This window comes from Thunnus thynnus, chromosome 8, assembly GCF_963924715.1.
Source record: "Thunnus thynnus chromosome 8, fThuThy2.1, whole genome shotgun sequence".
Taxonomy (NCBI): domain Eukaryota; kingdom Metazoa; phylum Chordata; class Actinopteri; order Scombriformes; family Scombridae; genus Thunnus; species Thunnus thynnus.
In genome coordinates this window covers 3,837,025-3,850,252 of record NC_089524.1, presented here as the reverse complement: position 1 = coordinate 3,850,252, position 13,228 = coordinate 3,837,025, and the positions used below count along the sequence as shown (strand labels likewise).

Here is a 13,228-nt window from a genome sequence, read left to right as displayed (position 1 = left end):
AAGACTTAGACGAGTTATGTAGTGCAGTTATGTTCTTACTCTTCTCCTGTTTTCTGTGGCAATTTTAATGAAACATACATGTTCTTTCTCGTCTGTTTGGTGCCTCTTCCTATGTACCGTATTATAAGAGTAAATGTCAACATATTTCCTTGTAAAGAATAAAGCTATATAGATCAGACTGTGTTATGTTGGTTTTCTGTTGTAGTTGTTTTTGTCCCTCATGACCTGCAGGAAAATCCATATTGCTGAAATGAATTAAATAGTTCAACCAATATTGCAAAATACTATGTTTATTTGGCTTTATCTCACTCACTTTGTTAAACTGTGACCTAAATACTGTATAGTTTTATATGAGTAGTCTGTCTTATGAAATGTGAGTTGTACCATTCCATTATTTCATAATGCAATTCAAACAACACACACTTGTGTGTGTATGTGGTGAGGGAGGGTTTTGGGAGAAGTGCCCATGTTACAGAGACTGTTTTCAATGTGTATTTGTGCATTTCACTGTCCGGAAAGACTTTGATCTGTATAAGTCTGAGGGGACAAACATTAACTCAGCCACAGATACTCTAGTCAGAGAATAATTCCTAAATACAGCAATTCCTGACCCTCACAATGAGATTCTTTCACCTTCTTTGGCTCTTTATCCTGTGGCTGAACATGGATAAATCTTTACAACAGAATGGTAAGAACGTAAGATTTCTGGTCCATTTTGTAGTTGTACTGCAGTTAAAAAAACAACATCCATGTGGCTGATCTTGTAACATATTCAACTTAATTTGTCATTTTATCAAATATTAGGACCTTAACTCCTTTTCTTAAAACCTCAAAGTGACAAAATCTGACAAAGATGAGAAAAAAATCAGATGTAAACTTTTTCAAGCCTTTTCTGTAATCAAATGTCATGTATCCACATTAACACTGGGGGAGTGATAGGTCTTATTCAGACACCTGCTTGTAGAAAATCCCAGCAACAATTTAAACTGCTGTGGAGCAAAAAGTTTAATTTTCTCTTGAATTTTGAAGGAATCTTCCAATGACCAGTATGAACAGGAAGACTGATTACAGCAAAACCTGTTTCAATGTTCATTTGGGCTCCTGAATATTGTTTTAAGACCGACTTGAAAACTTGTGAACCCTTCCTTTAAGAGTCATATGTTGGAGTGAAGTACTGGATTTCTAACCCGCAGGACACTTCAGCAGTCTCTGCTTCCCAAGACAACAGACAACCAATGGACCACCAGACCAATATGCCAAAGTTTAAAACTAGGTTAACTTTAGTTTCAGAGACAGATGAGTTTTAAAATAGGCCCATATTTTTACTCTCAAATCAGATTAATCAGTAGTTATAGCTCATCTGCCTTCTCATAAACGAATGTTGTTATATTTGTGTGTGTGTGTTTGTGTCTTCAATCTTCAACAGAGATCACATGTGATAAACCTGAGATTGAAAATGGTTATGTGCTTGGAGAAATCCAAAAGTACAAAGAACATGAAATCTTGGATTTTGCATGCAATCCTACATATAAACCCAGTGAAGAAATACTTTCAAAATGCACAAAACTAGGAAACACAGCAAACTGGAGCCCCACACCTGTGATGGATGGATGTCATGGTGTTGTAGTCTGTCTTGTTACAACAAACTAACAGGTAATACGCTTCATTTCTCAACAAATGCAGCAGTAAGATGTGAACTGACGCTGCCGGCACTCAAAGGAACCACGTATGACCCTGCTTCCAGAAGTTTTTTTCTACCTGGTACCACAGTAAGGGTCATATGTGGAGAGAAGTATGGGATTACTACCCGTCAGGACCTCTCAGCAGTGTCTACTTGCCAAGACAATGGACAGTGGGACATCAGACCGATATGCCACGGTAAAAAACTACATAAACTTTAGTGCCAGAGACAGATAATGATTCCTCTCTGTATTTATAAACCCATGATGATGATGATGATGATGATGATTATGGTTAATCTGACCCTGATCAATTGATACACACATTTTTTTCTCTTATTCTAGAGGTTACATGCCCCAATCAAAAACACCGATATGTGCATTACTGGAATGTCGTTTGGTGGCAGAGAATGACATTGGGTGACACTACAAGCTATATCTGTAGGTCAGGGTACAAGAAAACAGATGGCGCTGATAAGCTCACATGCACCAGAGATGGGTGGAATCCAGATCCACCTTGTCAAGGTATTGTGAATATTTATGCAAGTGGGGAAGGAGCTTTGAAACATCAGGAGGAGAAAATGGAGTAAATAGGAGTAATTTTCTAGTTTATCAACTAATTTTATACAATGTTTTTACCCCTAAGTCTAAAATTAGGACAAAATCTGCATCACTCTGAGAATTTTGGTCCAGTAAAGATTGATCTTTTTTACTCTAATGACCCTTTTCCACTAATTTGTCCTAGAAACCAAGAGCCGCTAAACTCAGGAACTAAATCAGGGATTAAAACTCCCTTTTTTTTACAACTTCACTGCAGTAGCATATGTGTGTGTGTGTGTGTGTGTGTGTGTGTGTGTGCGTGTGCGTGTGTGCGTGTGTGTGTGTGTGTGTGTGTGTGTGTGTGTGTGTGTGTGCGTGTATTTGTGTCTGCATTCTTCAACAGAGATTACATGTGATAAACCTGAGATTGAAAATGGTTATGTGCTTGGAGAAATCCAAATGTACAAAGAAGATGACATCTTGGATTTTGCATGCAATCCTAAATATAAACCCAGTGAAGAAATACTTTCAAAATGCATAAAAATAGGAAACACAACAAACTGGAGCCCCACACCTGTGTGTGAATGTAAGTATAAATCAAGTAATTCAGTTTATTGGTTTTATCACACTGACTAGTAAAAATTGGTGCTGGATGGATGGATGTCATGGTGTTGTAGTCTGTCTTGTTACAACAAACTAACAGGTAATATGCTTCATTTCTCAACAAATGCAGCAGTAAGATGTGAACTGACGCTGCCGGCACTCAAAGGAACCATGTATGACCCTGCTCACAGAAGTTTTTTTCCACCTGGTACCACAGTAAGGGTCATATGTGGAGAGAAGTATGGGATTACTACCCGTCGGGACCCCTCAGCGGTGTCTACTTGCCAAGACAACGGACAGTGGGACATCAGACCTATATGCCACGGTAAAAAACTACATAAACTTTAGTGCCAGAGACAGATAATGATTCCTCTCTGTATTTATAAACCCATGATGATGATGATGATGATGGTTAATCTGACCCTGATCAATTGATACACACATTTTTTTCTCTTATTCTAGAGGTTACATGCCCCAATCAAAAACACCGAGATGTGCATTACTGGAATGTCTATTGGATGCAGAGAATAACATTGGGTGACACTACAAGCTATATCTGTAGGTCAGGGTACAAGAAAACAGATGGCGCTGATAAGCTCACATGCACCAGAGATGGGTGGAGTCCAGATCCACCTTGTCAAGGTATTGTGAATATTTATGCAAGTGGGGAAGGAGCTTTGAAACATCAGGAGGAGAAAATGGAGTAAATAGGAGTAATTTTCTAGTATATCAACTAATTTTATACAATGTTTTTACCCCTAAGTCTAAAATTAGGACAAAATCTGCATCACTCTGAGAATTTTGGTCCAGTAAGGATTGATCTTTTTTACTCTAATGACCCTTTTCCACTAATTTGTCCTAGAAACCACTAATTTGTCGTTTAAATTCATTCTTACCCTTGTCAATCTACACTCATAATGACAAAGTGAAGACAGAATTTTAGAATTTTTTGCAAATTTATTAAAGGAAAAAAAGAAATATCACATTGACAGTATTCAGACAGTATTCAGACACTTTACTCAGCACTTAGCTGAAGCACCTTTGGCAGCGGTTACAGCCTTGAATCTTCTTGGGTATGACAAGACAAGCTTTGCACACCTGGATTTGGGGATTTTCTGCCATTCTACCCCGCAGATCCTCTCAAGCTCTGTCTGGTCGGATGGGGACTGTCAGTGGACAGCCATTTTCAGGTCTCTCCAGAGATGTTTGATTGGGTTCAAGTTAGGGCTCTGGCTGGGCCGCTCAAGGACATTCACAGAGTTGTCCCTAAGCCGGTCCTGCATTGTCTTGGCTGTGTGCTTAGGGTCGGTGTTCTGGACCAGGTTTTCATTAAGGATATCTCTGTACTTTGCTCTCAATCCTGTCTCTGAGCTCTGCAGGCAATTCCTTTGACCTCATGGCCTAAATCAGCTCTGTTTACAGAGGTTCACTAGCTTGTTGTGCCACATATCACAACCTCTTGACTTTGTACTGAAGTTCTCTGAGAAATTTACAAAAAACAGCTAGTCTCTTGAGCTGTATCGTGACCATAACCTTCATTGTGAAGGAACGTGTCACCCAGTGCAACATTCTGGATCAATGACATGTTTTAAATAGTTTTTGGACAAGAAAGGAGCACTATGGCACATAGGAATACAATATATCAGGCTTTGGATACCAACACAATACTTGGAAGTAGAATGAATTCAGTATTGGTTTGACTCTGCATATGAGATTTGTTCACAATAAGAAAAATATAGAAAATTGCCCGCCTATTAAAAGCATTAACTAATATAGTAATCAAACACAGGGAGCCAACAGTATGAATATCACAACTACAAGGAGGAATTTCTTGTTGTTGTTTTTTTTTGACAGTGAAACATAGTAGTGTAGCAGACCTTTCAACTACAACAAAAAAATCTGAAAAAACAGGAGAGCAAAGGAGTGAGTGAGCAAAAATAAACGATTTTTTTAGCAGTTTGTTTCAGTTGTTAAAAAGTTTATAAAATTCAAGTTTGCCAGTTTTGCATTCAATGGCTCAGCCCTTTCAAACCAGATGTGGATGGGTTCAACAGGCTAAATTTATAACTCTCATCCCAACCATGTTATATGCTGTGTAACAATAAGAATAGTAACTAGTAACAATAAGTAAGTAACTTACTGGTATTAAGAAATTTGTTATATTTCAGAATATGTTACAAAAAAGAGCAGTATTCATTCCCAGCTGAGCTTTCAAGACAGGATTAAGAGCATTTAGCCTGAATTAGATGTGTTTTCCTAATCATATTAAGTCACATACTAAGAATATTTTTGCTGTGAGATAAATAATACCATGATAAAAACTATTTAGCATCTAGATTGTGATTTAAGAACAAGTGGAAAGTTGTTTTTAAAGAATACATTTAAAAACTTTAATTCAACAAATGACATTTCCAACACTAAACTATCTAAGGATGACTGCATGATATTGTGTCTGTCTTGGCCCTAAAACTCTTGACAAGCTGGCTGAGTTTATTCAAACCTCTGGAAAAAGTTATGGAGTCATTTCTGATTCTGATATCAGCTTTGAAAAGCGAAGCAATTCACTAGTTTGGTCCAGTTTCCTCCAACTGCAGATTGTATCCAAAATCCATTGCTCCACAATCTGGAGAAAGTCATCCATGCCTTAATTTCTTGTCGATTAGACTACTGTAATTCCCTAAATGTTGGCATTAGTCAGTCTTCCTTGTCCCAGCTGCAATATGCTTAAAATGCTGCGTCTTGACTTCTCACTGGCACCAAAAAAGAGAGACCACATCAGTCTCATACTGGCCTCTGTCACTGTGTATAATTGAATTTGAAACCTCATCCGTCATACCCGCCTAAAAAGCCATTTCTTATTATTTGACATTTGAACTCGAATAACTCTTTATGTCCCTAATGTGCATTCATTATCTGTGCTCCTTGTCCTTGCACAGCTTATTCTTTAATTATTCAGCATTTTGGTTGTTGTTTCTGTGCTTTATAAATAAAGTTACTTGCCTAAACTTGTACCATCATTGCCCTACATTCTTTCAGAGCCTGTCACACTAAACTATCTAAGGATACATGTCACAGATTGTGACAACCTGGCCAGAATATTGTGTGATTAAAGTATTTTGCCCAATCATTATCCAGAAGATGTGCCAATTATGTGAATCATTCAGAACTGGGCCAGAGTCTAATACCTAAACATGTACGTTGTCTGTATCCATACATTTTTAGAGCTTTTGGGTTGTGGGACACCACCATTCCTTGCCAATGGAGACATCAAGTATACCATAAAAAGTCAGTACAGCCATAATGAAAGGGTTGAATACATGTGTCAGAGTCACTACACCATGGAGGGTGAACCTCACAAAACCTGCATCAATGGTGAATGGACCGGACAGATGAGATGCCTCAGTAAGTTACAATCATTTGATTATATATATTTTAAAATGGTTTCCAGTGGCACTAATGTGCTTTACCAAACGTGTTTTGGAGGAAATAATTGCTTCCTGGATTATGTTCATTGGTAATGTGTTTTTTTTTTCTAATCTAGAGGTGCAACAGCTATATACGATACAGACCTCAGGGGAGGGGAGGGTCATGGTGGATAATTGGTCGACAAACCACAGGACTAACTGTGTATCAGGGCTCATGCCTCTATGTCCCGCAAATTGAGAGATTTAAAGCTCAGTCACGCCAGCATATAGAATTTTGTGAAGAAATCAGTTCATTTAAATGAAATTGCCACAATTTATGTTTTTGCTCATAGGGGTGAAGTAAATCTACACAATTTTTTTACATCTGGTTTAACTTTGACCAGCAAATCATGCCATTTAGTATCAAGCCATCTTGACCGTGCTGATATTTGGGGGATCAGACTCAGAGTCTAAAATGGCAAAAGCAATCGCAGTTTATTAGATGTGTTGCACCATCCACTTTTATTTTAACTCCTCTGTTGGAGTCTAAAACAAGAATGGTTTGCAAACAGTTATGAGTTATGAGTCAATGGTACACACACGTCTTCTGAATAAACTGTGTGAACTTATTGTATTAGCAACCAAGCTAAGCTAACAAGGAAATGTAGAGTTTCATTTGACCGCTGTAACTCTTTATTGAATTTGATGTATAATACTGTAAACAAAATTCCAGGGGGGAAGTAAACAGCGGGGTACAGAGGAAATAGAAAGAGGTATGGAGAGCTATTGTAACTGAGTAGTGCCAGCCCAGCCAGCTAGCCCTGTCTGGGACTGTCTCATCCACTGTATGGAAGACAGTCCCTGGCTATCCCATAGAAAAGCTCCGGAAAGCAGCTGTGCGCTGCTCCTTAACAGAGATGGGGCAGTTAACCAGACACACATTTGCCTAACCAACAAATTAGTCCTCCACCAAGTGTATTTGCCCCAGTGACAACCTTTTTTTTGAGTGTGAAATTGGTTAGTTTTTTCCCCTTGTGGCAAAAAAGACCCTATGGACTGTTTTCGTGCTTGGTGGGTGGGTGGGGGGACACTGATACAGTGATGAGCCCACTCACGCTTGCCGCACCAGAATGAGGTGAAGAAGATGCCACACTCGAAAACTGGACAGGCGACACAAACGTGAAATTTATGCTTTATCCCAAGTGTTTTCAGACAGTACTTTTCAGTTTTACAAGAGAAAAGACTTTAAAGACGAGGACTAACTGGTTGGTCTGGCCAATGTACATTTGGTTAACTGCCCCATCTCTGTTAAAGAGCAGTGCATAGCCACTTTTCTATGGGGGAGCCCAGGACTGTCTCCCACTCAGTGGATGAGACATTCCCGCTACCAGCTGACTGGCGTATTAGCAGTTAGCTCACCAGTTACAGTAGTTCACCAACTAGTCCTGTGAGTAGTCAGTACGTCACCAAGCTTCTTGATCCAAATTTTTCACAAACGCGCAGATTGATGTCACCGTGACCAGGTCTTTAGGCTACAAAAACACTTGGGGTTAAGGGTCCAGTGTGTAAGATTTAGTGGCATCTAGTGGTGAGGTTGCAGATTGCAACCAAATGAATACACCTCCCCTCACCCTCCCCTTCCAAGCATGTAGGAGCACTACGGTGATTGCGAAAAACATGAAAAGCCCTCTCTAGAGCCACTGTTTGGTTTGTCTGTTCTGGGCTACTGTTAAGATATGGTGGTGCAACATAGCGGGGAATCCACTTCCTATGTAGATATAAAGGGCTCATTCTAAGGTAACAAAAACACAATTCTTATTTTCAGGTGATTATACACTAATTAAAATATACTTATTAATATTATATTCCATTTCTGCCACTAAATTCTTCACACTGCACCTTTAATGGTTGTTTTTTGCAGTGTGCTGTGCATTACAGTAATTCTTGCCATTAACAAAATGCTATTTGTCCATTGTCTCTTGCAGAACCCTGTATTTTGAATGAAGACGACACTAGACAACATAACATTACTCTCAAATCTAGTGACAATAAATATTTTCATCATGATGAAATAATTGAGTTCAGGTGTGCCAGAGGAGTACCTGTCGGTGAGGTGGCATTAAGTCAGAGGTGTAATGGTGGTGTGGTTCTGCTGCCTACTTGCCAGTAAGAGTTTTAGTTAAGTAGAAATAATGGACAAAGCAAAAAGTGACAGTTATGCACTGATCGTCTGTCTCATCTGTATCAGTGTTGTCAACTGTGAGAAATTTTAATAAAACATTTGTGTGTACTCAGATTGTTTTCTGCCTTTATGTACAACATTATGAGATTTAAAGTCTACAGATTTGAGGCACAAGCTAAATAGATCAGACTTTCTATTATTTTATTATTCTGCATGAGAGATAAATACATGTCTGAATGCTGGAATCATTTAAATTCCCAATTTAACCAAAATTGCAATATATTGTTTATTTGGTATTTATTTACATTTATAACCTCTCAATAGACATGTGTTGGTCTGTATGGCGGTTGGTCCACTACTTTGGTCCAGACTGAAATATCTCAGCATGTATTAGATGGATTGCAATGAAACTTTGGTCAGATATTCATGTCCATTTGTTTGTACAGAGTATAGAGCTGCTAGCCTGGTTGTAGACCATTCATTACAAGTACTGTACTTTGTCAGTAAGCAAGAAATCATCTCCCTTCTTTAAGATTAGTGCTTTCACAGATAGTACAGCAGGTTCCAGCTACATTATCTCATTACATATTACATAATAACACTGCACTAGGTAGGCAGAAGACCAGAATGAAAGTTGACACAATTATAGCTGTTATCTACATTGTTTTGTGAAACTATACCTAAATATATTTAGCTACACATACACATTCTTTACACATAAAGTATACACATACAGCTTCTATAAACATAGTAGCTGCTCTGGAGCTTTCGATCATATCACATGATCTTTAGCAGGTGGAGTTATGCAAATGTAGATGTTCAAATTTCCATGTTTTGTGAATTTTATCTTGTTTTCCTAAATAAAAAAAACAATATAACAGAACAAGGTAAATATACCAATCTAAAATTTAAAAAATGAATGAAATAATGAATATGTTTTTAAAATGAGAGGAACAGACAAAGAAACTCAAATTAACAAAAATTTGCAAGCATCAGACAGTTCCTAAATTTTAAAGTTAAAAGTTCCACATTTTGAGAATACACTTATTCACTTTCTTGCTGAGAAAAAGATGAGAAGATTGACACTATTCACATGTCTGTTTGTAGGAAGCTACCTGACAGCAGCCGGCTAAATTAGCTTAGCACAAACACTGTAAAAAATGGAAACAGTTAACCTGGCTCTGTCCAAAGCTAAATCCGCCTTTGTAAAGCTCACACTTTCATCTTGTTTGTTTAATCCACCTTAATGCCCCCCGTTTCCAGTCTTTGTGTTAAGCTGAGTTAGCCGGCTGCTGGTAATAGTTTCATATTTACTGTATGCAAGCAAATACACAGATTTCCCAAAATACTGAAATATTCCTTTAAGATTCTCAGTTATTAAGTGAAGGAGGATATCCATTGAGAACCATTTGCATTCATAAAGGTATACTACACACAACTGTATACATTAATAATTAATAATCTACTGACCAGCTGTGTAGATACTTATAAAAGATGCATATACTACACTTACAGTACATCCAGTATATCTGGAGTGAATTACTAGTCAAACAAAAGATCTAAACAAGGAAATAAATGCTGAATAGTCTGGATTTTACCAGCCTATAATATCTATTTCTCATCCATGTTTGCTTACCAGGTGAGTTTCAAAGTTCATCCTTGATTTGCAAACATCAGATGAGAGAACAATCTTACCACAAGCTTCGTTTAGTAGCAGTTTATTGTAAAGTGAAAATATAAAGATTGCTTGTAAAGACTGCCTTTGTGCATGAGACCACATTAAATGTTGGAATTTGTGAATGCATTTTAGAAAAATGCATTTGAGAGAGGACTTCTGCAAGTTTGGTGGAGGAGGTCTTTGGCAAATTTGCCCATGCTCCTTGGCAGTGCCAGTTTACTTATCAATTTGTGAATTTCCACCATGTAGAAACACTTACCTGTACAACTACAAGGGGACAAACATCGACTCAACCACTGATACTCTGTTAAGAGAGTTGTTCCTGACTACAGCACCTATATTTCCTGGACCGTCACTATGAGATTCTCTCTACTTCCTTTTTGCCCTGTGGCTGAACATGGACGTTTCGGCATCACAGAATGGTAAGAGTTTTGAATAATGTGTCAGTTTTAGTTGTACCAAAGTTGCACTAATGTTAATGTAGCTGAAAACGTACGTGGAAAAACATCCTTTTTATTGAGCGATTTAATCAAATATTAAAACCTGAACTTATTATTATTATCCTAACACCACAGGAGTGATCTGTCCACAGGAGTGGACCCTGTCCACCAAGATTGGAAAGCGTCATTGTGAAATAAACAAAAAATTAAACAAAAGAGCCCTTTTGACATATGGGGGCTAAAAAAAAACACAGTGAATAAATAACAGAATAGAACTTTATTGTCCACAAAGGTGGAAATATACACAAAAGCCAACCTGCAAAATGCTATTAAAATTCAGAAATTATACAGAAATAATATAAAACACATATATGAAATCAGTGCATAAAAGAGCTCTTGTGAATTAATAAAATTGTAAAAATGTAATATATAATGGCTACAACAATTAACCTAATGAAGATGGAACAGAGTTTACAGATGGTGTAAAGATATAGATTTATTATCTATTGAAAAATATAGCATTTGCAATATATAATTAATTGCTTATTTATTTAATTGTTGATATCTTCATTTCATTTATGGAAAGATATTTATTTTTCATTTGATATTCTTTTCTTACTAATATATTTATTCACCTGGAAAGAATCAAATCAGGGGAGTTGCAGTTTCAGTCTTCAATACAAATACATGACTGCATGATATTGTGTCTGTCTTGGCCCTAAAACTCTTGACAAGCTGGCTGAGTTTATTCAAACCTCTGGAAAAAGTTATGGAGTCATTTCTGATTCTGATATCAGCTTTGAAAAGCGAAGCAATTCACTAGTTTGGTCCAGTTTCCTCCAACTGCAGATTGTATCCAAAATCCATTGCTCCACAATCTGGAGAAAGTCATCCATGCCTTAATTTCTTGTCAATTAGACTACTGTAATTCCCTAAATGTTGACTTCTCACTGGCACCAAAAAAGAGAGACCACATCAGTCTCATACTGGCCTCTGTCACTGTGTATAATTGAATTTGAAACCTCATCCGTCATACCCGCCTAAAAAGCCATTTCTTATTATTTGACATTTGAACTCGAATAACTCTTTATGTCCCTAATGTGCATTCATTATCTGTGCTCCTTGTCCTTGCACAGCTTGTTCTTTAATTATTCAGCATTTTGGTTGTTGTTTCTGTGCTTTATAAATAAAGTTACTTGCCTAAACTTGTACCATCATTGCCCTACATTCTTTGAGAGCCTGTCATACTAAACTATCTAAGGATACATGTCACAGGTGGTGACAAATTGGCCACAATATTGTGTGATTAAAGTATTTTGCCCAATCATTATCCAGAAGATGTGCCAATTATCTGAATCATTCAGAACTGGGCCAGAGTCTAATACCTAAACATGTACATTGTCTGTATCCATACATTTTTAGAGCTTTTGGGTTGCGAGACACCACCATTTCTTGGCAACGGAGACATCAAGGACACTATGAAAACTCATTACAGCCATACTGAAAGGGTTGAATACGTGTGTCAGAAATACTACATCATGGAGGGTGAACCTAGCAGAACCTGCATCAACGGTGAATGGACCGGACAGATGAGATGCCTCAGTAAGTTATAATTGTCCTCATATTTATTATTCATATTGCAATGTGTGTTGTTTTGTATGGTCAAAATGTATATTGGCCATTATTTTTATAATAACAATGTATGAAATGAGTAGTATAAGAGGCGGTGATCACTAAACTCTGCAGCTCCCCTCAGCTTTTCAGTGATTTATAGCAAGTTTTAGCTCATTGTTAAGCTGTCTGGCTGCAACCTTACCATTTTGGTTCACTCTCAGCGCTCTCAATGCATCATTTTAAGCAGCTGTTTGCAGACAAAAAAGCTCTAAAATCCCACTGTACACTTCCTGCTCATCACCAAACTGCAAACAGACACAGTTTGCAACCAGCTGGTGAACACAGTGGAGCATTTAGCAGCTGAAGAACCAGATATTTCTCTCAGGAGTTGGTTACCCTGTCAAGTGACCAGAAACACAACTCTAAATGTGATGTGTAAATAGGCTTGTTGACACATTCACCATGACAACTTTATAAGGTGATAATATATCAGTGTCATGTTTATAGTTTGTTCTGCTGCCCCCCCCAATATATAAGTAATTGCAGGTTTAATTATAATTTCAATATGGTTTCCAGTGGTTGGAGGTGACAGTTTGAGTTAAATAAATTCAATAATAGATTGTGATCAGTGTGATTATTCCTTTGACATATCTTTATATCTCACTCTTGTGCTTATAATGTCAAACACCAGGCCTAAAATCATCAATGTTATCAGGTAAGTGTGGCAGAAAGTAGTCTGCCCAACACACTGCCCCGCTATACATGATACTTTAGTCACTTCTGACATCAACAAAATGTTTTTTTGTCCATTATCTCTTGCAGAACCCTGCACCGTGACAGCTGATGACATAAGGCATCAAAATATTGCATTCAAATATAGAGATGCCAACAAAATGTATTCAACTCATGACGATGTAATTGAGTTCAAGTGCACCAAAGGACAACCTGTCAACAACGTGGGACTGCGTCAGAAGTGTAATGATGGTGTGTTGCTCCTGCCCTCATGCCAATAAGAGTGTTTGTTGACTGGAAGCGGCGTGATGAGAACCATGAATAAAGAAAGATCATATGATGTGCTGCACTGTGGT

General features: G+C 37.7%; 2 protein-coding genes across 2 annotated transcripts; both read left to right on the top strand.

Annotated features, from left to right (window-relative positions):
* The first annotated feature begins 506 nt into the window (after positions 1–506).
* LOC137187339 (complement factor H-related protein 3-like) lies at positions 507–8,520 on the top strand. The gene is made up of 8 exons (XM_067596165.1): positions 507–688; positions 1,684–1,878; positions 2,025–2,204; positions 2,623–2,805; positions 2,953–3,147; positions 3,285–3,464; positions 6,045–6,224; positions 8,212–8,520. Exons 1-8 carry the CDS (start codon positions 619–621, stop codon positions 8,394–8,396), a joined length of 1,368 nt encoding a protein of 455 aa, XP_067452266.1. The 5' UTR covers positions 507–618; the 3' UTR covers positions 8,397–8,520.
* Positions 8,521–10,292: 1,772 nt separating this feature from the next.
* LOC137187340 (complement factor H-related protein 2-like) lies at positions 10,293–13,184 on the top strand. Its single transcript, XM_067596166.1, has 3 exons — positions 10,293–10,508; positions 11,949–12,128; positions 12,963–13,184. The coding sequence occupies exons 1-3, from the start codon at positions 10,484–10,486 to the stop codon at positions 13,151–13,153; spliced, it is 396 nt and encodes a 131-aa protein (XP_067452267.1). The 5' UTR covers positions 10,293–10,483; the 3' UTR covers positions 13,154–13,184.
* Positions 13,185–13,228: the final 44 nt, after the last annotated feature.

What these genes read in the sequence shown, in the direction of transcription:
- LOC137187339 (XM_067596165.1), top strand. Translation starts at nt 619, where the DNA reads ATGAGATTCTTTCACCTTCTTTGGCTCTTTATCCTGTGGCTGAACATG. An exon ending in CCCCACACCTGTGTGTGAAT is followed by an intron (nt 2,806 to 2,952) that starts GTAAGTATAAAT and finishes CAACAAATGCAG; the next exon opens with CAGTAAGATGTGAACTGACG. An exon ending in TCCAGATCCACCTTGTCAAG is followed by an intron (nt 3,465 to 6,044) that starts GTATTGTGAATA and finishes ATACATTTTTAG; the next exon opens with AGCTTTTGGGTTGTGGGACA.
- LOC137187340 (XM_067596166.1), top strand. Translation starts at nt 10,484, where the DNA reads ATGGACGTTTCGGCATCACAGAATG. An exon ending in CGTTTCGGCATCACAGAATG is followed by an intron (nt 10,509 to 11,948) that starts GTAAGAGTTTTG and finishes ATACATTTTTAG; the next exon opens with AGCTTTTGGGTTGCGAGACA. An exon ending in CGGACAGATGAGATGCCTCA is followed by an intron (nt 12,129 to 12,962) that starts GTAAGTTATAAT and finishes TATCTCTTGCAG; the next exon opens with AACCCTGCACCGTGACAGCT.